This window comes from Eschrichtius robustus, chromosome 6, assembly GCF_028021215.1.
Source record: "Eschrichtius robustus isolate mEscRob2 chromosome 6, mEscRob2.pri, whole genome shotgun sequence".
NCBI classification, from domain to species: Eukaryota; Metazoa; Chordata; class Mammalia; order Artiodactyla; family Eschrichtiidae; genus Eschrichtius; species Eschrichtius robustus.
In genome coordinates, this window is record NC_090829.1 from 35565232 (window position 1) to 35590195 (window position 24964).

The 24964-nt window shown below is 38.4% G+C and overlaps 1 protein-coding gene across 9 annotated transcripts in view; it reads left to right on the forward strand.

The window, feature by feature from the left end:
• Window positions 1-24964, forward strand: part of MME (membrane metalloendopeptidase) — a 287069-nt gene that overhangs the window by 181895 nt on the left and 80210 nt on the right. For 2 of the 9 annotated variants that reach the window (XM_068546130.1, XM_068546128.1), the window contains 2 exons: window positions 19283-19452; window positions 20184-20219. In XM_068546130.1, coding sequence (XP_068402231.1) covers window positions 19293-19452; window positions 20184-20219 — 196 coding nt within the window. In that variant the 5' untranslated portion in view covers window positions 19283-19292. Of the gene's footprint in view, window positions 1-14177; window positions 14283-14531; window positions 14552-14682; window positions 14822-14843; window positions 14996-15926; window positions 15947-16937; window positions 17052-18851; window positions 18977-19282; window positions 19453-20183; window positions 20220-24964 lie in introns of those variants that run through there. The other 7 variants (XM_068546127.1, XM_068546126.1, XM_068546132.1 and 4 more) reach the window with 7 other exon arrangements.

Below are 24964 nucleotides of genomic sequence, written 5' to 3' on the forward strand. Positions count from 1 at the left end.
TTTTATGGCTGTTAGTATTTGCCTTATGTATTGAGGTGCTCCTATGTTGGGTGCATAAATATTTACAATTGTAATACCTTCCTCTTGGATCGATCCCTTGATCATTATATAGTGTCCTTCTTTGTCTCTTGTAATAGTCTTTATTTTAAAGTCTATTTTGTCTGATATGAGAATTGCTACTCCAGCTTTCTTTTGATTTCCATGTGCATGGAATATCTTTTTCCATCCCCTCACTTTCAGTCTGTATGTGTCTCTAGGTCTGAAGTGGGTCTCTTGTAGACAGCATATATATGGGTCTTGTTTTTGTATCCATTCAGCCAGCCTGTGTCTTTTGGTGGGAGCATTTAATCCATTTACATTCAAGGTAATTATCGATATGTATGTTCCTATTCCCATTTTCTTAAATGTTTTGGGTTTGTTATTGTAGGTGTTTTCCTTCTCTTGTGTTTCATGCCTAGAGAAGTTCCTTTAGCATTTGTTGTAAAGCTGGTTTGGTGGTGCTGAACTCTCTCAGCTTTTGCTTGTCTGTAAAGGTTTTAATTTCTCCATCACATCTGAATGAGATCCTTGCTGGGTAGAGTAATCTTGGTTGTAGGTTTTTCTCCTTCATCACTTTAAGTATATCCTGCCACTCCCTTCTGGCTTGCAGAGTTTCTGCTGAAAGATCAGATGTTAACCTTATGGGGATTCCCTTGTGTGTTACTTGTTGTTTTTCCCTTGCTGCCTTTAATATGTTTTCCTTATATTTAATTTTTGACAGTTTGGTTAATATGTGTCTTGGCGTGTTTCTCCTTGGGTTTATCCTGTATGGGATTCTCTGTGCTTCCAGGACTTGATTAACTATTTCCTTTCCCATATTAGGGAAGTTTTCAACTATAATCTCTTCAAATATTTTCTCAGTCCCTTTCTTTTTCTCTTCTTCTTCTGGGACCCCTATAATTCGAATGTTGGTGCGTTTAATGTTGTCCCAGAGGTCTCTGAGACTGTCCTCAGTTCTTTTCATTCTTTTTTCTTTATCCTGCTCTGCAGTGGTCATTTCCACCATTTTATCTTCCAGGTCACTTATCCTTTCTTCTGCCTCAGTTATTCTGCTATTGATCCCATCTAGAGTATTTTTAATTTCATTTATTGTGTTTTTCATCATTGCTTGGTACCTCTTTAGTTCTTCTACGTCCTTGTTAAATGTTTCTTGCATTTTGTCTATTCTGTTTCCAAGATTTTGGATCATCCTTACTATCATTATTCTGAATTCTTTTTCAGGTAGACTACCTATTTCCTCTTCATTTGTTAAGTCTGGTGTGTTTTGACCCTGCTCCTTCATCTGCTGTGTGTTTTTCTGTCGTCTCATTTTGCTTATCTTACTGTGTTTGGGGTCTCCTTTTCACAGGCTGCAGGTTCATAGTTCCCGTTGTTTTTGGTATCTGTCCCCAGTGGCTAAGGTTGGTTCAGTGGGTTGTGTAGGCTTCCTGGTGGAGGGAACTAGTGCCTGAGTTCTGGTGGATGAGGCTGGATCTTGTCTTTCTGGTGGGCACGTCCACGTCTGGTGGTGTATTTTGGGGTGTCTGTGGCCTTACTATGATTTTAGGCAGCCTCTCTGCTAATGGATGGGGCTGTGTTCCTGTCTTGCTAGTTGTTTGGCATAGGGTGTTCAGCACTGTAGCTTGCTGGTCATTGAGTGATGCTGGGTCTTGATGTTGAGATGGAGATCTCTGAGAGATTTTTGCCGTTTGGTATTACGTGGAGCTGGGAGGTCTCTTGTGGACCAGTGTCCTGAAGTTGGCTCTCCCACCTCAGAGGTACGGCCCTGATGCCTGGCTGGAGCACCAAGAGCCTTTCATCCACACGGCTTTTGCTGGCTATTTCAGGTGTATCCCAAATCTTAGCTACAGCCTCTGAAGTGTGTAGGGAATCCCAGCTAACGATATCCCATCCTCATCACCATTATGGTAGGGGATGAAAGAAAAATTTTCTCCACCTCCTTAGGTCCTGGGTCATGTATAACAAGGTCAAGGCTTGATTCCAGGATGCCCCCGAAGTCGTCTTGGCAGGAAGCTCTAAATCACAAGATACGTGTTCTTCTATCAGCCGGGAGAAAATTTTTCAGAATATATCTGGGAGCTGCCTGGCATGGCGTCCAGAGCTGCTGGGGGTGGGGGGGGCTGGAGCCGCAGGCGCAGGTGTGAGGCGGGCCTCGGGGTCGCGGGAAGCCGCCGAAGCCTGGTGTTGTGGTCGCCACCTAGTCCACGCAAGACGCACGGGGCCACACAAGCCGGCAGGCGTCGGGGTGAGCTGATGGACTGGCGGAAGTCCACCGGGATTGGTGCCGTGCAGCGACCTAGCCTCGCTGGAGCCGGCCCGCTCTAGAATGAGCTGGAGGCCTTGACTCGCTGGGGCCTGCGGAATGCCTGGTGCCAAGGAGCCTCCCGGGCCTGCTGGAGCCAGCAGGCCCGAGGTGAGATGGGACCTGGTTTTCCAGGAGCCCGCAGGGAGCCGTACTGTGGAAGCAGCCCGGGTCATGGAGCTAAGGAGAGGCTAGGTTCTCGGGAGCCACCTAGGGCTGTGGGAGTCAGCCTGGTGCTGGAGTAGTTGGGCTCTGCGATCAGGTCAGCCTGTTTAATATTTTTGAATCTTTCAATTATATCAGTTTTGTCCTAGTCAAATTTCTTTAATTTTCCTGGCCAAGTTTTGAAAGTTACAATGTATTAATGTGTACTGAATAAACTATTGTGAAGTAGCATTCCCAAATCACTATACTTGAAAAGGTTTTTTACTTTAAAAAGCATCCTGCAGCAATGAGCTGTTAGTTTTACTTAGGAACTGGCATTCAAATATTTTAAACATTCTTAAATAATACATGCACTAAAAGCCACTACGTACATACGTCTGCATGTACAGATCAGATTGAATTTTAAAAAGTTTTCTTTACAGTTGAACTTAAAGAATGTAGGTAAATGCAATAATCTTGAGTCGGTAGGAATGACTGTCTGGTGGAAAGGATAAAGATTGATGGGGTTAAAATAAGCTTTATCTTTGCAAATGAATTGGTACAGCATAAAGCAGAAAACATAAGAGTCTAAAATCAAGATATTTCTATTTCACTTGGCACCTTTCCTGGAAACATTAGGGATTCAGGAGAAGTTAGGAATCAATTATATTTAAAATATGAGTATATCAAGGTAAGATGCAAACTTCCCCCTTCAGGGGTTGCTTAGAAGCCACATTTCTTTCCTTTATCTTACTTGTCCTAGTTTTGACTATTTGTAAACAGCCCTCTCCCCCCTCCGCAGTCAGAGTCAGAAAGTACCAGAGATTTAAATGTAAACTGTGCCAAGGCTAAACAGCTGTCCCCAGTCTGGGTTCTTCCTGTGGCTGCTGCTGTGTAGTATTCAACTCCCTGCTCCTACCCCCAGAGCCAGGGCCACAGATGTCCACAGGAAATGCATCAGAGAGGTCTAACGGGAGTGAATCAGATGCATATGTTTCTTGGTATGTGGTCATAGGCATCCTCAAAGTGCCTGTCACAGGCAGTACTCCCTCCAGGCCAGAATTTGTGAATTTAGGTTCCAGGCTTGTGAATGCCAAGTGTCCACACAAGTTTGCTGTAAAACCACCTCTCCTTCCCCTTCTCTGTACATGATCAGTTACGGATCTTTGGAGAGTTGCTGTGATGAAACGTGTAATCATCTTGGGATGTGGAGGGATGAGCACATCTTTGCAATTGAGCTTAGTCAGGTCCTCATGTGAGGGGGGAGTGCAGGCTGTCCCCAGAGGGACTTCCCTGCCCCTCAATATCAGAGCACATGGAACAGTTTAGCCAGAGAATAGGCTCAATTCCACGTTTTAAAATGTAATTTTCAGTCAGTTATAGTCAATCAAAAAACTGCTTGATGGGTGAAGCTTGAAGTTACAATGTTTCTGAGCCTTATTTGTTCATCATCACAATTAAGTATTACCTTTGGCACATAACAAACATTTAGATCTTTTGCCAGATTGTCAGAAACAACAAACATCCCATTGTTATGTTCTGTCATATGACAGAAATGCTACAATTGCAACAATTTGTTCAACATTCTATCTACAACTCACCACCACCAGCACCAAATATTCCCTGTCTCAGTGAAGTGATAGATCCAACTATTTTCCCCAAACTACAGGAGTCATTCTAGATTCCTTCTTCTGTGCCTTCAATATTAAAAAATCCTAAGGCCTATGGTTTCCACCTCAAAAATCTCTCCTTTGATTGCCTTTGATCATGTGTTTTTAAGACACCTCTCATAGGAATTACTGCGCTCGCTTTCTAACAGATCTCTCTGCCTTCATTTTTGCCTCCTCTGGCCATGCTTCTCATTACCATCAGTGCGGCATAGGTATTCTCATGTACAACTCCGACCTTATTGCTCCCTTGCACAAATTTTACCATGCTTTCTATTGCATGCAACCAAATGTAAGCAATTTACAGAGCATACAAATTCCTTCATTATCTGGTTCCTACCTCTTCAGTCCTCTCTTGAGAAACTCCTCCCCCCTCTCCTCCCTCCCCATGCCTTTTATACTTCAGCAGTACCAAACTGCTCAAAGTCATCAAAATTTTGCAATGTACCTCATACAATATTCAAGACCTAGAGAAGGTTCTCTATGTTCTCTCTGTCTTGAACGTTCTTATCCTCTCCTTTTTCTGCCAAATACCTCAAATCAAATAAGAAATGTGTTAAGTGATGGAGCGTTCTGATGTACCCAATGGTAAAAAGTTGCCCTGTCACATATTTCAAATGAACTTTGTGTATATTACTCAATTATAAAAATAACCATGTTCTATTGTAAATGCTTGTTTGCGTTTCTCTTACCCGCTAAACTATGGCTTCATTACCTAATCGTCTTATCTTTTGTTTTCTTTGTATCTACCCAATTTTGCAAAGGATTTGCTTGCTTTTTCACTCAACATTATCTTTCTAAGTCATCCATATTGATTCGTTTAGCTGCAGTTGGTTATTTTGCCTTCTGGGTAGTATTCTAGTATTCCATTTTTTGAATGTATTACAATATTTTATCCATTCTTCCATCAATGGACTTTTGTGTTCTTTCTAGTTTTTTTCTTATTATTATTATAGACAATGCTGCTATGAAGCCTTGCACACATCTTCAGATGCACATGTGCACAAGTATGTATTTGAAGGTAGACTTGCTGGATTGTGAATCATGTGCTTCTTCAATTTTTCTAGATAATGCAAGTATTTTCCAAAGTGATTTGCTAAAGTGTAGTTTTGTTTTGTTTTTTTTCAAAACTATATTGGCCAGTCAAAATTTGATTGGCCAATGCCAGTTAAATGTTATGTTTGGCGTTATCTTTTCAATGGAAATCAGTAGAATCTCTGTCAGAAAAAGTTATTTGCATTGTTTTAAACAACAATCATTTCTATTGCTATCAGTTTCCTACAAATTACTAAATCTTTGAATACATTTACATTACTATTGATTTCCAGAAAGGGATACCTTTTCAGAGTTGTCAAATAGCATGGCCCATTGAGAGTCAACCGCTGTATAGACCAATAGAATCAGTTAATCCTGGAGGATCTGCTAGCCAGGGATCTGCAAACTATAGCTGGCTGGCCAAATCCAGTAGTAGCCTGCTTTTTAGGCCCAACATACTTAGACTTTTTTTTTTACATTTTTAAAGAGTTGTAAAAAAAAAAATAAAGCAACAAACATATGTGGACAAAGCCTAAAACATTAACTATCTGGCCCTTTACAGAGTAAGTTTTCCTACCTTTGTGCTAGCCAATTCCCCAAATTCCATTAAAAACAATCTCTTTTTTTTTTTTTGTAATTTATTTATTTATTTATATTTTTTCTCAGTTTCCCCATTTTTATTTTATTTTATTTTTTTTCACACACACACTGTATTTTATTTTTACAAGAGATAAATAAACTGACACCAAGCATTGTAAATGGATGACCACAACAAAAGCAACGATTGCAATTACCAAACACGAAACACGCTCATACTATGTCATAATATTGACATTCAGTCCAGTAATCCTCCACTGTAACAGCTCCTTTACTTTGCAGTGAAAACTGATTTGTATATTTTTTGCCTCTGAGTCCTTGTGGAATCTCTTTTGTCCTTTATAAGGACAATTTTTTTTTCCTCCAGGCAGATTGTACAAATTAATATTCTTACCAGTGGTGTGTAAGAAGTCAGGTGAGTAAAATTTGGTTTTATGTTGGAATTTTAATTGGCATTTACCTATTAATTAGTGAGGTTGTCTATCTTCTTATATGCTATGGTCGTTTCTATTTAATATTCATTTTAATGCCTGATTATGTCTCTTATTCATTTGGGGTGATTATTTGGCCTCCATTTGCAGTTCTTTATATACTCTAATAATTTTCCACTTTTATGTGTTGGAGATATCTTTCCCTAGTGCATCGCTTGTCTTTGTATATTCTTTGCAAAGTTTTTTTGGCAAGCAAATAGAATTTAATTTGTAATTAAATTTATCAGTCTCTTTATGTTTTGAGCTTTTTGGGCTTTGAAATCACTCCATATCACAAGGTCATAAAGATATTCTCTTATATATATTTCTAACACTTTTAACACTTTAAAAAAATTTGCTTACCACATTTAAATTTCTAATTCATGTATAAGTTTTTGTACTGTGTAGAAATGCAATATTTTTCCATCTGAGGTCTCATCACAATTTAAAGAATTTTAAATCCTTTCTCTATATGTAATATCAACTCTGCATATATCAAGTTTTCTTAAATACATGAGTCTACTTTTTCTATCCCTATTTTATTCCATTGATATATTTTCTTTGAACCAATAAACTACTGCTAATTAGTAAGTTAGTAAATTACTATTAAAATTACTTTGTAAGTCTTGTCATCTAGATGGTCAAATCCTTTCTAGTGGTTCTTCTTTTTCAGGATTGCCTTGGCTATAATTTTCTCTTTGTTCTTTTGTGAACATTTTATAATCAGCTTATCATCTTTCAAAAGAATGTTTTGGGCATTTGATTGACATCTAATTTAATCTATAAATTAAGAATAACTGATATTTCTATAATATTGAATATTCAACTCTGAGTTCTTGATTTGTCCCTCAGTTTACCTGGTTTTCTTCAGTAACTTTCAGTGAAGATTTATAACTTGCATGTCTTTTATGAGATTTATTTCTAGGAAATATCTTTCTGTATCTGTAATTATATTTATATCTATCTGTCTATACAGATATATGTATTTGTTACTGTAGACAGGACTTTTTAAGGTTACATTTTCTAAATTTTATTTCTGTTGTAGAAAAATGCAATTAACTTTTTAATACTGACCTTATATTCAATGATCATATTACTTTCTTACAAATACTAATTTTTTTTATTGATTGCTTTCATTTTCCAGTATTGACGATCATACTATTTTCAAACAATGAAAGTTTTGCCATCATTTGCTTAGTTCTTTCCTTCTTTTTTCTTTTCTCCTTCCTCCTGCCTTCCTTTTCCTGCCTCCTCTCTTTCTTTCTTTGTTTACTTTCTAACTGTATCGTCTCAGTCCTCTAAATACTGTACTTAATGTTGAACCAAACTTGTATTCCTAGTTTTTGGGTCATTCTTATACATTGCCTGCGTTCAGTTTGCTATTATTTTGTTTTTGCTTTGAAACTCATGAGTGAGTCTGATCTTAATTTTCCCTTCAGATACTCTTCTGTTATTGGTGTCAAGGTTATATTAACCTCATAAAATGAATTAGGAAATATTCTTCCTTATTATATTCTTCAGAAAAGTTTGTATGAGAATGGAATTGTCCATTAATAAGGTAGAATTTGCCTAAAAAAAAAAAGTCTAGGCCTGTTTCTTTTTTCTTTCTTTATGGGAAGATTCTTAACTGTTAGTTAATTTTATTTAATGATTATAAGATTATTTAGGTTCTCTATTTCTTCTTGAAACAGGTTTTGCAATTTGTATTTTCCTAGGCAACTGTTCATTTTATCCAATTTCTTAAATATATTGGATATAGCAGAATATAACATTTTCATTATCTTTTAATTTCTGCTTTATTTTTGTTTTTTTCTTTTATTCATGCCATATAATGTTCAATTACAACCTCCCGACTCATCCATCTTATTTAGCCTTGCCAGTTTTATTTGCCTTTTCAAAGATCCAACTTTGGATTTGTTGCTCTTCCCTATTATATATATTTCATGAATTTATTATTCTAAGGTAATTCTTTCTTTCCTTCCATTTTCTTAGGATTTATTCTGTTGTTCTTCTTCTAACTCCTTAAGTTGGATGCTCACCTCATGAACTTTCAGCTTTTTTCTTCTAAAATAAAAACTTTTAAGGCTATAAATCTCCTTCTAGATAAGTCAATTGTTATTGATATGCAGTATTTTCATTGTCATCCAGTTATGTTTTTTTAACTTTCGCTATGATTTCATCTTTCATTCATGTGTTATTTATTTTAAAACACAGTTCAATTGAGTAAAATATAAAGATCTAATGGTATTTATCCAACGATTCAGGAAAGAGGCAGCATTCAACCTAGCAGGTAGATAGGAGCTCTGAAGAGCTATACAGGGCAAGAGATTTTATAGACATAAGGGAGCAGGAATATGGAAGTTGTACTAGGGAAAAAAAAGCAGATTAGTTATTCCTTTGGAGGATGGCAGGGGTCCACCAGGCAGATTACCTAACTAGTGCTGATCAGGCAATCCTGATTGGCTAGTTTAAAATTCCATTTTTAGAATAGCCAAACCTGTAATTAAGTTCAGTCTCACTTTGGTGTTGTGGGGCTTAACATAAGCTAAACTCCATTTGGGGCCTGTTATCTTGTCTTTAACATATTTAAAAGTGTCTATGTGCATCATTTAACAATTTCTAAATGTACATGTGGTTTTGATTTAGCTTTCCTTAGTTGTGTTAAGTTCCAAGAATGTGTTATTTATAATGAAAAGTCTTTGAAATTCATTGGACCTTGTTTAATGGCTTGGTATATAATCAATGTTTATAAATATTCAATGGATGCTTTAAAAATGTGTGTTCTCCAATTCTTGGGTAAAATGTTCAATACATTTCCATTAGACAAGCTTTTAGTATTGTTATTCAGATCTTCTGTATCATTACTGATTTGTGCACATGGCTTATCAAATATTGTGAACAGTGTATTAAAATCACCCATTATCATGGTGAATTATTAGTTTCCTCTTGCAGTTCTTCTGTTATTTTTTTATAGTACACAGTTCAACTTTATGCTATTGGATGTAACCAAGTTTAGAATTGTATCACCCTTCTGAACTGATTACTGTCTTTTTTGGTAAATTTTAAGTTTATTTTGTCTGATTACAATATAGCTACACTACACCAGCTCTCTTTTGGTTCATATTTGTTTGACATATCTTTTTTCCATCATTTTGCTTCAACCATTCTATATTATTATGTTATAGGGGTGTCTCAAACAGAAGATAGCTGGATTTTGTTTATTTGTTGTATTACAATCTTTGTCCTCTAACTGGAGAATTGGATCCAATTATATTTATTGTAATTAATATATTTGGATTTATTTCTACCATCTTATTTCTAATATTTCATTTTTTCTCTTTCCTTATCTTCATTTAGATTGCTTTTTATTTAATTCTAGTTTTTTTCCTTATGTGAAATTTGACCTTATACACTCTATTCCAATTTTTTTGGTGGTTACACTAGTAATTTTTACATGTATAATTAATATAATAAAGTCTAAAATTAATCAGTATCATTATCATTATATTAGAGTGCTTTAACTTAATTAACACTTTCCCAAGTTACAATCACCATTGTCCAGTATTTTAGTTGGCCTTTTTTCCCCCATACATTTTTTTTAGTCAGTGTTTTCTTAGATTTACCTATATTGTTACTGTTTGCTTACCAGTCCTTCTTGCATATCAGATTTTCTATCTAGTATTATTTTGTTTCACAAATTCATTCTCAACAAGTTCCTTTAGTGAGAGTCAGGTGGCAATAATTCTCTCAATTTTTGTTTGGCACAGTCTAGATGGGACCACTTTACTATAATTTTTTAACTTGGGAATTTTCAGGTCGCACAATTAATATAAATCTCAGCCCTACATCCATCTGAAGTCTGGTCTGATCATGAATTTTCACCGGAAGCTTTTTGGTATAAATTTGCCTGCCTGAAGTAGAGGCTAAAAAAGCAAATATATTTATGTTTGGGGAGTGGGAAAGAGTGGAAATGGGATTTGAGTTTTTTCTTTTTTCTAGTTCACCTCTTCACTGCAGATGTTTCTTTTCAGTAGTCTCTGCTTTATGTAGGAATCTCTGACCTGACTTTCACCTTGTCCTGGACTAGGTTTTGTAAGAAGTCACAAGTTGTGTTAAAATTGAAGCTCTAGGTCACCTAGGTTTGACAAGGCCTCCTGAGATAGGTAAATGTCCCTAGGGCAGCACCATCTTCATCACTCAAATGCCTTTCTGGATTCCTAGCTCTCCATTTTTTGGCTTCTCATGTTTTCCTTCCCTTTCTTGCTGGCTCAATGGTGCATTTAAAGGGGCTTTAAAAAATACTTTATCAAGCATTTGTAAGTGTTGCATACAAGTACAGCTTTTAAGGATCTACTCTGCATCTTTCTAGAACCAATGCATTCCACTCTTAATAACTTATGCATGGCAGCCAGGAGGACTACTGTTGTTACCAAAAGGGGGACCCCTTCCAGGGCCCAAGAGTGGGCTCTTGTCTAACACTTGGAAATGAATTGTCTGAGGAGAAACCTGTGCTGACAAAGCCAAAGACTTTATTGAGAAAGGGCACACAGGTGGAGAGCAGCAGGGTAAGGGAACCCAGGAGAACTGCTCTGCCACGTGGCTTGCAGTCTCACATTTTATGGTAATGGGGTTACTTTCCGTGTTGTCTCTGGCCGGTCATCTTGCCCGTGCCCATATTTGGCCTGATTCAAGGCCCTCCCTGGCAGTGCGTGAGAATTTCTCAGACAGCATGGTTTCCAGCACAAGGATTTCTGGGACGTTGGTGGGACATATTATGGGCTGACATCTCCTCCCTCCTTATGGCCTCTCCCGAATTCTCCAAGTTAGTTTTCAGCAGCAGCACTGTGTTCCTTATCGTGACCTCCTGTTGTAAAACAACTTATACAAGCGGTTATTACCATGCCTGGCCAAGGCGGGCAGTTTCAGTCAGCAGTTCCCTAACATTTTCTCCTCCATCCCTGTAACTCACCAAACTGCATGCCTTTGGACAACCTCTGCAAACCTCAGTTTTCTGAGTTTCATTATCTGGTGCCTCCTTATTAGATCCGTTAAAAGAGAAATTTTTTCAGTTTACATAACCTCCTTCTGGGAAGAGATTTAGCATTTTTGATAAAACCCTTAAATTTCTGGGGAACTTTAATAAGATTGAGACTTCTTGTAGGAAACACACACTTGCTAACAGGCTAAAGTCTCATTCTAAAAATAACTTTACACTTTGATTTTCGTTAGCTGTATACTCTATATCCATTCTTTTCCCCTATGAAATACCCTTATGAAGAGTGAATCTTTGAATTGGATTCCTGCAGGGTTTTTTTTTTTTAATTTTACAGTAAGATAGATAAATATGATATATGCTCATAACTGAATAGTCTGAAAAGTTTTTTTAGCTAATCTTTAATTTTTAAGAAAATTTAAATGAATTACTTTTGTTTTCATCTTTCAGCTCTAAGATTAGAGGCACTATAAACAAATCAGACTATCTTAGTTTCTACTGGAAATAAGATATTCCTGAACTGCAAGGATAAATATTACCTTCCAAAGGAACTTTTTCTGTTTAAAAATTTTGTGCAAATTTGAAAACAGAACCTAGCTTGAAAAGTTTAAACAGAAATGTTAAGACCAAGCCTATAAGTTTTACTTGCATTTCCTGTTGATATGCAAATTTGGTGATTATTCTGGCCAAGGCATTCCCCCTCTACCACAAACTTTCATCCTTATGTTAATCAGAAGAGATGTATTAAATTTTTAATGAACATAGCTCCTTATGAAGAAACTAAGGACTGGCTACATGAAAAAAAGAAAAGACTTTTCTAGCTCATTTTAATTTATTGTTAATTATGTAAGTTTGAAATAACATTTTGGTGATTTAGCTGAAAAGTAATAAAAATTAAGTACTGGAGTGTTAGAAAATCTAGATTTCTCACAGATTGAATTTGAGTAAATCACCTTTCTATGCTTCAATATTTTCTATAAAGTGAGGATAACAGTAACTCAGCATTTGAGTCAAAATGAACTGGATTCAAATTCCTGGTAGTTTTAACTTAGAAGAGCTTCTTATGCTTATTTGTGGGGTAATTACATCCATACTGTAATACTGTGAGGATTAAGTAGTGTCTGCACCATGCACCAAGAAAGAGTAAAGAATAGAGATATGAGGAGAGTAATTTTGTTGCCGGTGAATTTAAGGTTCTTTCTTTGTCGCGAAAGAATTCAGAGACGAAGTGATAGGTAAAAAGTGGATTAAGTTAGAGACACCACAGACAGAGCGTGGGCCATCTAGGAAGGCAAGAAGCAAGAGGCCTTGAAATATGGGGTGGTTAGTTGTTAATGGGCTGGATAATTTCATAGGCTAATGAGTAGGATTATTCCAACTATTTTGGGGAAGGGGCGGGGAGTTCCAGGAATTGGGCCACTGCCCACTTTTTGACCTTTTATGGTTGACCTCAAAACTGTCATGGCACTGATGGGTGTGTCATTTAGCTTATGCTAATGTATTACAATGAACATATGATGAGGCTCAAAGTCTACTGAAAGTCAAATCTTCTGCCATCTTGGATCCAGTTGGTTCTCACTAGTTTTCGTCATGTCCTGTGGCTATGTCATTCTTTTAAAGGTTGTGCCCTAACCCCCTTCCCTCCTGTTTCATTTTTGATTTTGCTATATTAATCTAATTATTTAATGATTGTTTTAACTTTTTCTTAATGTCTCTCCACTGTATTCCATTTACCCTTTCATTAGCAAGTACCACTTTTTCTCCTTGCTTTTCAACTTTCTCTACTATAAAAAGGATGCAAAATTTGTCAGTGCAAAGGGACTTCTCTCAAGCACTGCATCATTTTGATGTTAAAAATAGCAATTGCATGTTCAGGAAAACCCACCTGTATTTCCCTATGAATTCCCCAGGGTGTGTGTGTGTGTGTGTGTGTGTGTGTGTGTGTGCGCGCGCGCAAATATATAAGGAAAAGGGGATCAATGTTAAAGCTACTTATATACTTGGCATTGATTCATTGAACCAAAAATCATGGAAGCAAAAAAGAAAAAAATTAGAAGAGGTTTAGTTCTTCTGAGTTTATAGCTGCTAAAAACAGCTTTTATAAAGGAATCGCCTTTGTGCAAAAAGTATTTTCTTGTTTTTTACGCCCTTGAAAAGGAATCACATGTCTTACATGAAAATGGTGTGCTGCTTGACTGCAATAAAATGACAAGGGTCCAGCAGACACATTATAGCTAATTTTAGTAGGTAGAGCAGACACACTTGAGCTTATTTTTCTCTGACTTTCTCACTCCCCATTCCAGCCCCTCAGGTACGCACGTTACAAGATTCCCTAGAGTCAGAAGATGGGAGTGGAGAGTTTCAGTACAGAATGTAGCTCTGGACATCACCAAGAAAAAGAAAGGAAGGGAAGAAAGAGAAGAGAGGGTAAGCAAAAGGGAGGGGGAAAAGGAACGGAAGGAGAGAAGGAAAAAAGGAGGGAGCACAAGAAAAGAATGAAAGAAAAAATCCAGAAAGCAAGGAGAGAAAAAATAAAGAAAAACTGAGAAAGGAAGGAAGCTTCGCTGAAGGGAGGAAAAGGAGCGAGGAAGAGGGGAAAGAAAAGTGTGAGAAATGTTTTTGTCTCAGGTCCATTAGAGAGAGAAATAGAACCCGTATCAGCACTACAGAATCTCGAAGAGGCAGTGTATTTTCTTGAAAGCCCCGAAGCTAAGCAATTCCAAGAATGTTTGGCAAAGCCCTTTGGGGAAGGGTGAGGTGGGGGACGGGCGTGGGGGGGGGGGCTTTCTCACACCCCCACCCCCGGCCCCGGCCCCCTCACAGGATGTGACAGGATTTGGGAGACCTAGCGTAAACCTTCAGGTCACCCAGGGAACTGCTCCTCTCGCTCGTCCTGCAGTGGCGAGGCGTGGTGGGGGGGGGGGTGAGAGCGCCGAGACGCGCGGGGCGCGGAGATGTGCAAGTGGCGAAGCTGGACCCAGCGCAGGCGGGAGAAGCCGCCCGACTCCCGGCGCGGGATCTGCTGAGAGACCACGGTGAGTCTCTCCGGGTGCGGGTCCGAGGGATGCCCGGGTTCCGCGTCGCCCCCGGGCCCGGGCCGAGACGGGTCCGGAACCTCCCCGGAGTCCGGCCTGGGCTCGGCGCCGCCGCCCGCCGCCAGGAGCCCGCGCTGCTCCGGACGCGCCTGGGCGGACGCACCGACCGACCAGCGCTCTGCGGCGCTCCCCGCCGCCCGCCGACCCCGTGCGCTCATTGGTCGGGACGTGTCTGCTCAGCAGCCTCCAACTTCTCCCGAATCCCACGGGTGAGTCCCGGGAAAGCGAGCTGGCACCTGGGAGCTGGGGGGAGATGGGTCCAAAGGGCGCGAGATCTCCCCCGGGGGCGGTGGGAGCCGTTGGGACGGGAGCCGGAGGGGAGCGGCGGCCGCGCGGAGCGGCTGCCTGGGAGGCGCACGGAGGAGGGTCCGCGGCTCAGGTCCGGCGCGATCAGAGCGCCCGGGACCCCGCGGCCGTGGGCGAGGGAGGCGTGCCCTGGGAAGAAGCTGCAACTGAGACTTGAAGAGTGAGGGACTGGGGTGAGAGAGGGTGACCTGGACGAGGGCTCTGCAAGTGATGTCAGGTCGACTGTTCAGGTTCATTTCCATAGCTTCCTGCAGCCTCTGCCTCGGAGAGTTATGTCCGGTTACTGAGATCAGCGCTACGAAATTGCAGCCTGGCTGATTTGGGGGCTGGGAATTTGCCATTCCGCTGTAAAGACACTGTTTCTGTTTGTTTGTTTGTTTTTGTTTTTTGTTTGTTTTTTAAAGTAAGGTTTGTTTTCATTTTGGTTTCTGTCAGATTTTCTTCTCATTTGTAACTCATTTTTCTATTTTTACTTTCCCTACCCTGAAGATCTTTTCATTATCCTACCTCTTCATCTTGCTTTAAACCATAGTTTCCTCTTACATAATTTATGCTGATAGAGTGCTTAAATCTCGAGGGTTGGTTGGTGGGAGTGGTGGTGGGAGTTCTTTTGCAGTTGAAAGTTTCCTTAATCGGTCTTAACCTATTTGTATTATTTGAACAAAAGAGTAATTGCAACTGAAGTGTTCTCTTTATTTATTTATTTATTTTTAAATAAATTTATTTATTTTTGGCTGAGTTGGGTCTTCCTTGCTGCGCGCAGGCTTTCTCTTGTTGTGGAGCACAGGCTCGCGGGCTCAGTGGTTGCGGCTCGCGGGCTCTAGAGCGCAGGCTCAGTAGTTGTACAGGACGGGCTTAATTGCTTCGCGGCATGTGGGATCTTCCCGGACCAGGGCTCGAACCCCTGTTCCCTGCATTGGCAGGCGGATTTTTAACCACTGCACCACCAGGGAAGTCCCAAGCTGTTCTCTTTAGCTGCTTGATCAAGTTTACTCCTCCCCCATATACGATGCAAATGGTAATTTTATTAAACTGAAAAGGAGTACCTCGATTTGCAGTGTCAGCATTTGGAAGCTGCTAGTCCGCAAACCGGCTATGAAGGCATCTAGCTGGCATTATTGCTGGGTTCCAGCACTTTAAAAAAAACTGTCCGACAGTTTCTTGGACTCCATGCTGTGTCTTTTGTTGTATAGCTACACTGCACATGGGAGTAATGTGTTTGGGGCTTTGCGTTCAGAACTCCGTATATCAGATCCGGGAAACACCTACAAGTTTTCCTTGTCTGGAGAAACAAGGAGGTGATTCCTCTACCACATGTGCCTCCTCAAATTTGCAGCTATCGTCTAAATATGGAACCTGTTTCTCTCTGTATTTTTTGAATTGAAGTACAGTTGATTTTAAATATTGTGTTAGTTTCAGGTGTATAGCATAGTGATTCAGTACTTTTGTAGATTATATCCATTATAGGTGGAACCTCTTTCTCTTGCTTCCTGTACCTCAGTTTCCATAATACAAACTGAAATTGCATTGAGTAACCTCAGAGACTTGCAGAAATGTTAATGTACTAATGTGTTGTGAAGATGAACATTGTTTTGGTTTATAGACTTTTCAACAAACCAGTTATCCTCTGGGTTCTTTGATTTGACGATGTGATAAAGTAATGTGTACACTCAACTGGTATAAAAATTGCTGCTGTATATTGCTTTGAAACTCAGTTTCTACTTAGGCAAAAAAATCTTTTATTCTTTTGGAGATGTTGTCAAGCTGAAGTGTGCAGTATTCTTGTTAAGGTAGGTGTCCTAATCCTCTATCCTCTCTTGCGGAAGTGTCTACTTTTTGGCTTGAACTTTCCAATATATCTCCAATTGAGTTGGAATACTTTAAGGATGTAGGTATGTTTTGGCATATCCTGCTTTATATGGGACTACAAGTATCGACTTTATAATTTTTGTATTCTTTTGTATAATTGCCTCCTTTCCCCCCATCTCTAAAATGGGGTTGGGTGTGGTTGCATTGGACATCCAAGTATCTGAGGGATGGTGATATGTTTTTCCCTGAGGTTCAAGATTCTGACCCCTATTTTCTTAAAAGAAAATAGGGAATCAATTGGAATTACTGGAAATGAATGACAAAGTTAATTAGGAGGTTAAACTTGCCTCATTTCTGCTTTGGTCATTGCTGTTGAAAAGTGCATCTTAGGAGCAAAAGACTGAAAATTTGCAGGACGTTTATAGGAGGGGCAGATGGAGAGTTTGCAAGTGATTCAAAGATGATATTATTTTGATTCAGGTATAAGGACTAAACAGCTTCAGTCACTGCCTTCATTTCTCCCTGTAACAATTTCTGCTGTCTAAGGTGCAGAACCATTAAGAGCCCAGCTGCCTCAGTACCCCAATCTCAAGGGTAAGAAGTAGACGCCAGGGAAAAGTAACCCAGAAAGGAGAAAGACATACCTGCCTACTAGTTTTCCTGCATGGTGGAAACCTGGTGGCGCCAATGAGCAGCTTCAATTTAACCCGTGGCTGCCCTGGTTCCTGGCCCTAGATTTTACTAGAGAAACTAATTGTTTTTTCTAAGAAAGAACTAAAAAGAGAAGTGGGTCATATTATTACTATATCAGGAGAACATTTCTCTAGATTGTTTTCTGAAATATTATTAGAGCAGGGGGAGAAATACTCAGGAAGTGGAAATACTCAAGCAAATGTGATTAATATTCACATGTTCTTGAAGTCAGTCTTGAATTCATCTGGGAGAAGCGGGAAAATTATTCTTTATTGTTTACCTCTCTGTATGGTGTCCAAGCGTTAAGTGTGTTTCCATCTTTTCTTTCCCCACCCACCTCCCCTATTAAAAATCCAAGGACTACTATCAATGCAATTCCATATCATAACCCAAGAAAGAGGCTGTGAGACTAAGCCAACATGAGCCATATAACCATTAAGACATTTTAACATTCAGGTACACTACATTCCGCTTTTATTGAGCAGGCATGGTTTTCATGGTCTAATAAAATATTTTTATTTGATAGTCTGTCCTTGGTTATAGCCTCATGTAATGCCGGGGACAACATGCTTAAGACTTTGTATCCAGAACTTTAAAGTCCAGTTGTGGCTCACTTATTAATAACTCACTGGGGAAATTAAGTTCCTAGTTATCTGCTGATAACTGATGGCCTGATCACCCAGGCCATACTTCAAACGTAGAATCCGTTTCTACTTTATCCTGTGCCTCAGTTTCCACAAAACACAATCTCAGAAAATTATGTGTATTCAACAAAGATTTCTAGCTATGAGAGCATCTCTGTGCAGTCACTTCATCTAGGAACTACATTATATGCTTAATTTGCATCAAGCTATAAACAGCTAATCTGTTAGTTTACGATGCTCTTTTCTACAGTCAGGCAGAAAAATTGAACTTGTGTGTTCTAAGCTTTGGTGAATGGCTGATAAAGAGTCACTAGACCTCTAAAAGAAACATAATGAAATCTAATATTTAGGCTAATATCCCCTTAATTTTGCCCCCTAGACTTCTGCAATAAGGTTTAAAGTAGCTATCATTGTATGATGATGCAATTTTCTTTCAAAATGTGTTCTTTGTAATTGTATTCTTTGAAATGTGTTCATTGTAAATGTGTACTTACTTGTGTAGCTTTTGGCAAGTTACCTGGCTTTTCTGTGCCCCACTATCCTAAGGTATAGAACTGGAATATTCAAATCCGCTTTACAAAGATTCAGTGAATTAGTACATGCAAAGCACCAAGAACTGTGAGTGACACATGGGAAGTACTCAATAAATATCGGCTATTATTAGCAGAAGTATTAATATTATTAATTTAAAAACAAGTTAAGTATCTTAACTGTTATCCTGACCTGGAAGGTTGAATTTTTTTAATCATATTTTCTTCTTCTTCAGTTGTACAAAGAAACAGTACTTACGGTTAGTATCTTTCATCCCAGATTGTAAACCATGACTTTTGGTCCAGTGAGTGACCATTTTCAAAATGTTGTCTAACCAGTTAATAGATACCCATATTAGCAGTTGTTGTAATTTTGAACTGTAAAATAAAAGATGTTTTTAAGATGAAAAAAAAAAAAACTACTACAAGTGTTTGTTCCTTTTTGTTTTTATCTGTACTCATATTTAAAATGATTGCTTAGTCAAAACCTCGAAGCATTAGTCATTGATTTCTAAGCTTATAAAGGAAGCCAGTGGAGCAAGCTATAAAATTCGCCTTTGATGTTGTACAAAGTTCAGAAGGATGAGTTTAAAACTTTCCTTAATGATGGTACAGAAGTTATTTTGCTTATGAACTGCTGAAGGAATCCTCCGTGAGTATTTAACTGAGTTTCCTTGTCTGATTTTGCTTGGATCTTCAGTGATATGTCAAAAAAATCCAAAAGATTGTGACCAGGATCTGTCTAACTTATGTGACTATATACTCTTTGCTTTCAGAATAAAAACTTTGACTTTCAGCAAAAAACTTTTATTTCTAATTTAAAATGAGTTAACCTTTTACTTTATTCAGCCACATTACGCATTTAGAAAATTGTATATAGATCCCTTCTTTTTATCTATTGATTAATTTATTATGATTAGTTTTTTTAAATTTTTTAATGTGTTTTTTTTTTTTTCAGACTTTAGGTAATGGGCAGATCGGAAAGTCAGATGGATATAACTGATATCAACACTCCAAAGCCAAAGAAGAAACAGCGATGGACCCCACTGGAGATGAGTCTCTCCGTCCTTGTCCTGCTCCTTACCGTCATTGCAGTGACAATGATAGCTCTCTATGCAACCTATGATGGTGAGTTACTTACACACCTGTGCCCACAAACATGCAGAAGACAGTGAAATCTTCATCTTAGGTTTTTCCCATCTATTAAACAATGTGTTAAGGAAAGAGACACTTAAAGATGGTGATATAAAGATTCATTTATAAAATGTAACATCAGTATGCCAGAACAACTAACTTTGACTAAAGTACAATGTCTTTTATGCTTGAGCTAAGTTATTAATTGCCAAATATGTTTAGTGCACTCATATGTATTTTATGAAGATTCTAATGTATAATTTTAGTTGATGAAAGTATTCACAGTTTTATGGCCAACTTCAGTTAGTCAACTTTTGTTGTGTCATTGAAATTCGAAATGGCTTTACAAGAATTTAAGATGTCTAATTTGAGCCTTAGAAGTTTTTCACAATAAGGATTAGAAAAGATGGGTTCATTCATGGAAAATAAAATGATTACCAGACTAAAACAACTGATGTTTCAACTTAATAGACCTAGGGCTTAGTGGTCAGGGATGATATAAGAAATACATTTTTTTCCTTCATTTAAAAATTTTTAAATTTAGGATTTGCTTGTTTTATTCCTCTATATTTTCTTCTAACTACTGTCAATGATATATAATACTTAGGTTTTAGTTCTTGCTTTAAGGAATTGATTATTTAATTGAGCGTCTATAAAAGAACAAAAGGTAGGGAGAAAGAATATGTGTATTGCAAATATTTATGCATATATCCTCCTTTTTCTAGACGGTATTTGCAAGTCATCAGACTGCATAAAATCAGGTAAGAAGATAGTTTTTAAATTTAATAGTTTTATAATTAATGTATAACATTTAAAAATCAAATGCTAATAGATCTCTATATTTGCTTTGTGTATATTTTTATTTGTTATAGGTCATTAATTAATAGCCAAAGAACATCAAAATATACTTAAGTAGTAGATTTGTTAATTTATTCATTCCAAAAAAGAATTCACTCTTTTCAACCCCAGAGTTTATGGTAGGGTAGAGATGGAGAACTATATCTGTAGCTTTATGGAGCTTGCCATGTAATTGGAGAAAGAAAATCAGCACTTGAAATGGCACACATCATATCATTAAGTGCTAAAATTCTCAATGCAGATCATTAGAGGGGTAAGAATGAAAAAGGGAGTGACATATAGTCCTGTAAAGCAAGGTGGAGAAGCTAGATTTGGGAGGGGTCTTGAAGCAGGGCTAGGATTTGGAAGTGGAGGTACAGAAGAGGGAATTCCAAACTAGGAGAAAGAACAGGAATAAATCGTGTAGAGAAGCAGTGCAAATGTAGGCATGATAGATAGGGACATGTTATGGAGAGCTTTGAAAATTCATGTTTAGCCTTGATTTTGTAGTAAAAGAGAAAAGGATGTTTTCCTGAACAGATCACTCGTTAAGGCAAAAGTTGGAAGATGATTCTGGGAATGCTAGGCTGGGTGGATTGAGTGAGAAGCTAGGGAGGGAGGGCAGGTAGGGGCTGCTTCTGTAATCCAGGTGTGAGCTTAGGAGGGCTGCCTGCGGTGAGATGAAAGAGCTATGAGGCAATGTGAGGAACAATGGGATGGCTCAATAGCACTGACTTGCTAAATGAAGGATATGAATACTTTGAAAATGACACCAACTTTGAAACCTCCAGGGACTCGGGAGACTGTGGCAGCTCACACAGAAATAGCAAAGTTACGACGTAAGTTTGTTTTAGGGAAGAATGTGATTAATGTGGATTTAGACCTATTGCATCTAAGTCAGGGGTAACATCCAAGTGGAGATAGACAGCAAGAAAGTAGAGATCGAGTGAATTTAGGATCTGTCGGCCAAGGGGTGATAGCTGAAGCCTTGGGAATATTTGAGTTCCTAAAAGTAGAAGAAGTGTAAGAGCTGAACTTAAGAGGACATCAAGAATTAGAGTAGAAGGAAAAGAAAAGTCAGAGAAGGGAACAGAGAAGTGTATGGAGCTATAGAAGTCACATCAATTAGAATGTGGTGAAGAAAAGAAGAACATTTTGACAAGGAGAAGAAAGGTGGTAGCTGGCATAGCACCTTGGATATGAACACAGTATTTATGCCCTTTGACAAGAGATTCTAAACTTCCTTTCTGATGCCTACATTTCTTCCAAGAAATAATCTGTCCCAAATGATTTTTAACCATTTCCTGTTGGACTGTCTTATCTGGGTTTTTGTTATTCACTGACCTTTGCAAAATAGTAATGGGAAAATATTTTGGGATTCTAGGTTATAGTCTAATGTCCTTAGTATGTATGTGCTCTTTGTTTTTCTGTATTGCTTTTTGCCTTTTTTTTTCCCCCCACTGCATCTCAAGTGCACATGTACGCTCTGGGACATGATGTGGGTAGCTTGAGGGAGACCTGCTTGGGATACCAGCCATTTGCTCCTCAGTGTAATAACATGCACTTTCCCATCCAAGGGCCTTCCCAGAAACAAAAGAAGTTTCTTTATTCCTCAGGGAAATGGCTGCACAGGTGCCTTGGCTGGGAGATGCCCAGGGTCTCTGTGCCAGAGTTGGTATGCGCCCAAGATGTCAAAGTTACCATTTGCTTCTCCCTAAATCCTACCTCTCCTTTCTCTCTACCACCTGCCCTATTATATGCTCATGCTATTCTGTTTTGAGTAACTCCCACTTATGTGTTGCCCTCTAATTATCTCTAAGTTTCTCAGTCCTCAATACAATACACTTGATACATCTATTAAGTCTCTTAATCTGTAGGTTCTCTCAGATTTTTCTCCCTCTCACTCTTTTTTCTTGGATTTTATTTTTGAAGAAACTAGATCCTTTGACTAGGTAGGCATATCTTTGTAAAATCCTACAGGTGATTGTACCCCAGAGATCTGAGCAGGTTCCTTTAGTGGTACCCACCCAAGGAGCAATATGACATTTGGAATCTGGAATCCTACATGTGACTTAATGTTTAGAGGTATGGCTTTGGCTTTTTTTTATACTGGTTGGCAAGGCTTAACGCATTAAAATGTATTTAAACTGTATCCTTTAATTGTACTTTAGAAATCATACCAAATGTAAAAAGCACCTCACAGAACTATATCTTGGCAGAGAAATGTATACAATAGAAATAGCTTCAGTGGTAAACAATGTTGCTGAATAGCTGTGTGTTTTTCTTCATTCTGCTCTGTTGGTTCACAAGCTGCTAGAATACTTTCATATTCGTAGTTACTATTCCTCCCTGGGGGGAAAATGATGAAACTCACTCTTATGGATAAAGTTTTCACGCCCTACACATACACACACACACACACACACACACACACACACACAGAGTCCTCTACTGGTTAGAAAATATTTTCTGCCACAGAAAACATAACTATTGCTTTTAGAAGTTGCTTCAGATTAAGAAAACTCTAGGGGAAATCTTGGACAGAAAAAAAAGGGAGAGAGTGAAAGAGTGGCGTGGATGGAAAGAAAAGAAAGACAGAAAAAAAGATGTTGAAAAAAATATAAAGTCTCCTACCAGCAATTCTATAGATTACTTTAAAAGACTGGGAGAATTCAAACCTGAGCACAGAAATTGTTGAGAATTGGAAAAGTTAGGTATTGATACCCAAGGTGCTTATTTCAAGTGAGAGTTGGTTTTAGCTGAAATCTTTCTCCTCATGGAAGGGAAAGTCATGGCAAGTGTACTTCTGTCTTTGATCCTTTGAAGTCAAGGGATGGAGGTCAAGCCACACCAAGGCAAAATTAGAATATTGCAGAAAGCTGTGGACCATCTTGACATTTGTTTGGTGTTGGGTCCTTTAAATCTGAGCCTCTACAACTTTAAATATTTGTAATATACATAAAATGCTGTTTACAATACATACTTTAAATTAACTTGCCTGTATAAGAAATGCATCCCTGTGAAAGACTACACCAGACCTAAAATGAAACAAGCACTTCTTAACAAATAACAAGTTAAGGCAGTGTTCAAAAGCCTACTATTAAAGTATGAGTAATACTATTCACCTCTTATTTACTATATAAGATTGTTAAAAACATGGAGCTTGGATGTGATTTCTCAAACGTCTCTGTGTAAATCTAAATCCTGAAACTGGCTTCCATTGCATTGCAACCTTACTAAGATTTCAAGGAATCATATACTTTAAATCAGGGTTTCTCAGCTTCATCACTGTTGACATTTTGGGCTGGATAATTCTTTGTCATGGGGAGGGGGGCAGCTCTGTGCATGGTAGGATGTTTAACAGCATCCTTGACCTCTACCCACTAGGTGACTAGCAGCACCTTCTCCCAGCTGTGACAACCGAAAAGTATCTCCAGACATTGCCAAATGTCTCCTTGGGGCAGCAGTATCATCTCCACTTGGGTACCACTGGCTTAAATAATCTCAAGAGATCATCTAATGCTTTTCCCTTTGTGGTAGACAGAATAATGCCTCCCTAAAGATGTCCACTTCCTATCCCTGGATCTTATGAATATGTTACCTTATAAGGCCAAAGGTACTTTACAAAGATGATTATGAAGTTAAGGATATTGGGGAGATTATCCTGAATTATCTTATGTGATCACAAGGTTCTTATAAGGGGAAGGGAACAGGAGGGTCAGAATCAGAGAGAAAAATGTAACAACAGAAGCAGAGGAAGCCAAGTTTGGAGTAATACAGCCATGAGCCAGGGAATGTGTGCAGTCTCTAGAAGTGGAAAGGGAAAGGAATGGTTCTTCCCTAGAGCATCCAGAAGGAATGCAGCCCTGTTGACCCCTAGAGCCATAAGATAATAAATTTGTGTTGTTTTAAGTCACTGCGTTTGTGGCCATGTTTTGTAGCAGCAATAGGGAACTAATAATACACCCTTCCGTAGTTCTTTTATTTGGGGGCTGTCTTTGAAGAGTTAAAACACACACACAGTGTTTCTTGCTGAACTAGTGTTTTATTACTAAATTGAGGTATGTAACATACAATGATAAAGAAGAAATGTTAAATAGGTTAATAGAGGGGTATAACAATACAGGAGAATATTAATAGAATATAATAAAGTAAAAATAGAAGATAAAATAGAATAATAATAGCTAACACTTACTGAATGTTTATGTGTCTGACACTATTGTAAACAGTTTACATTTGATCCTCATAATGACCTTGTGAGGTAAGTACCATTATACATTCCTTTTACAGATGAACAAACTTGAGCTAGGATTGCACTCCGGGCAGCCTGACTCCAGAACCTGTATTCATGACCACTTTTCCCTGTTACCTCAAAGGAGACCAGGAGTCTATCAAACTTTTAATACTCTATGCCTGTACGTACAGTATTTGAGAGCAGATTGCCTCCGCTCATGCTAGAACTTGGAACTAAAGGACATAAGGTGACTCTCAGAGAGTTGAAATAATTAAATACAGACTAAGAAGGAGGAGAATGAATATCTCTTTGACCAAGAAACAAGCTACTTTACTGAGAACAGCGATCAGCTTTATCAGTGATTTTAGTACATCGAACACAACATGGAATTGAGGGGTTTAAAGAAGCAAACATTAGCAGTGTAGTCCTAAACTC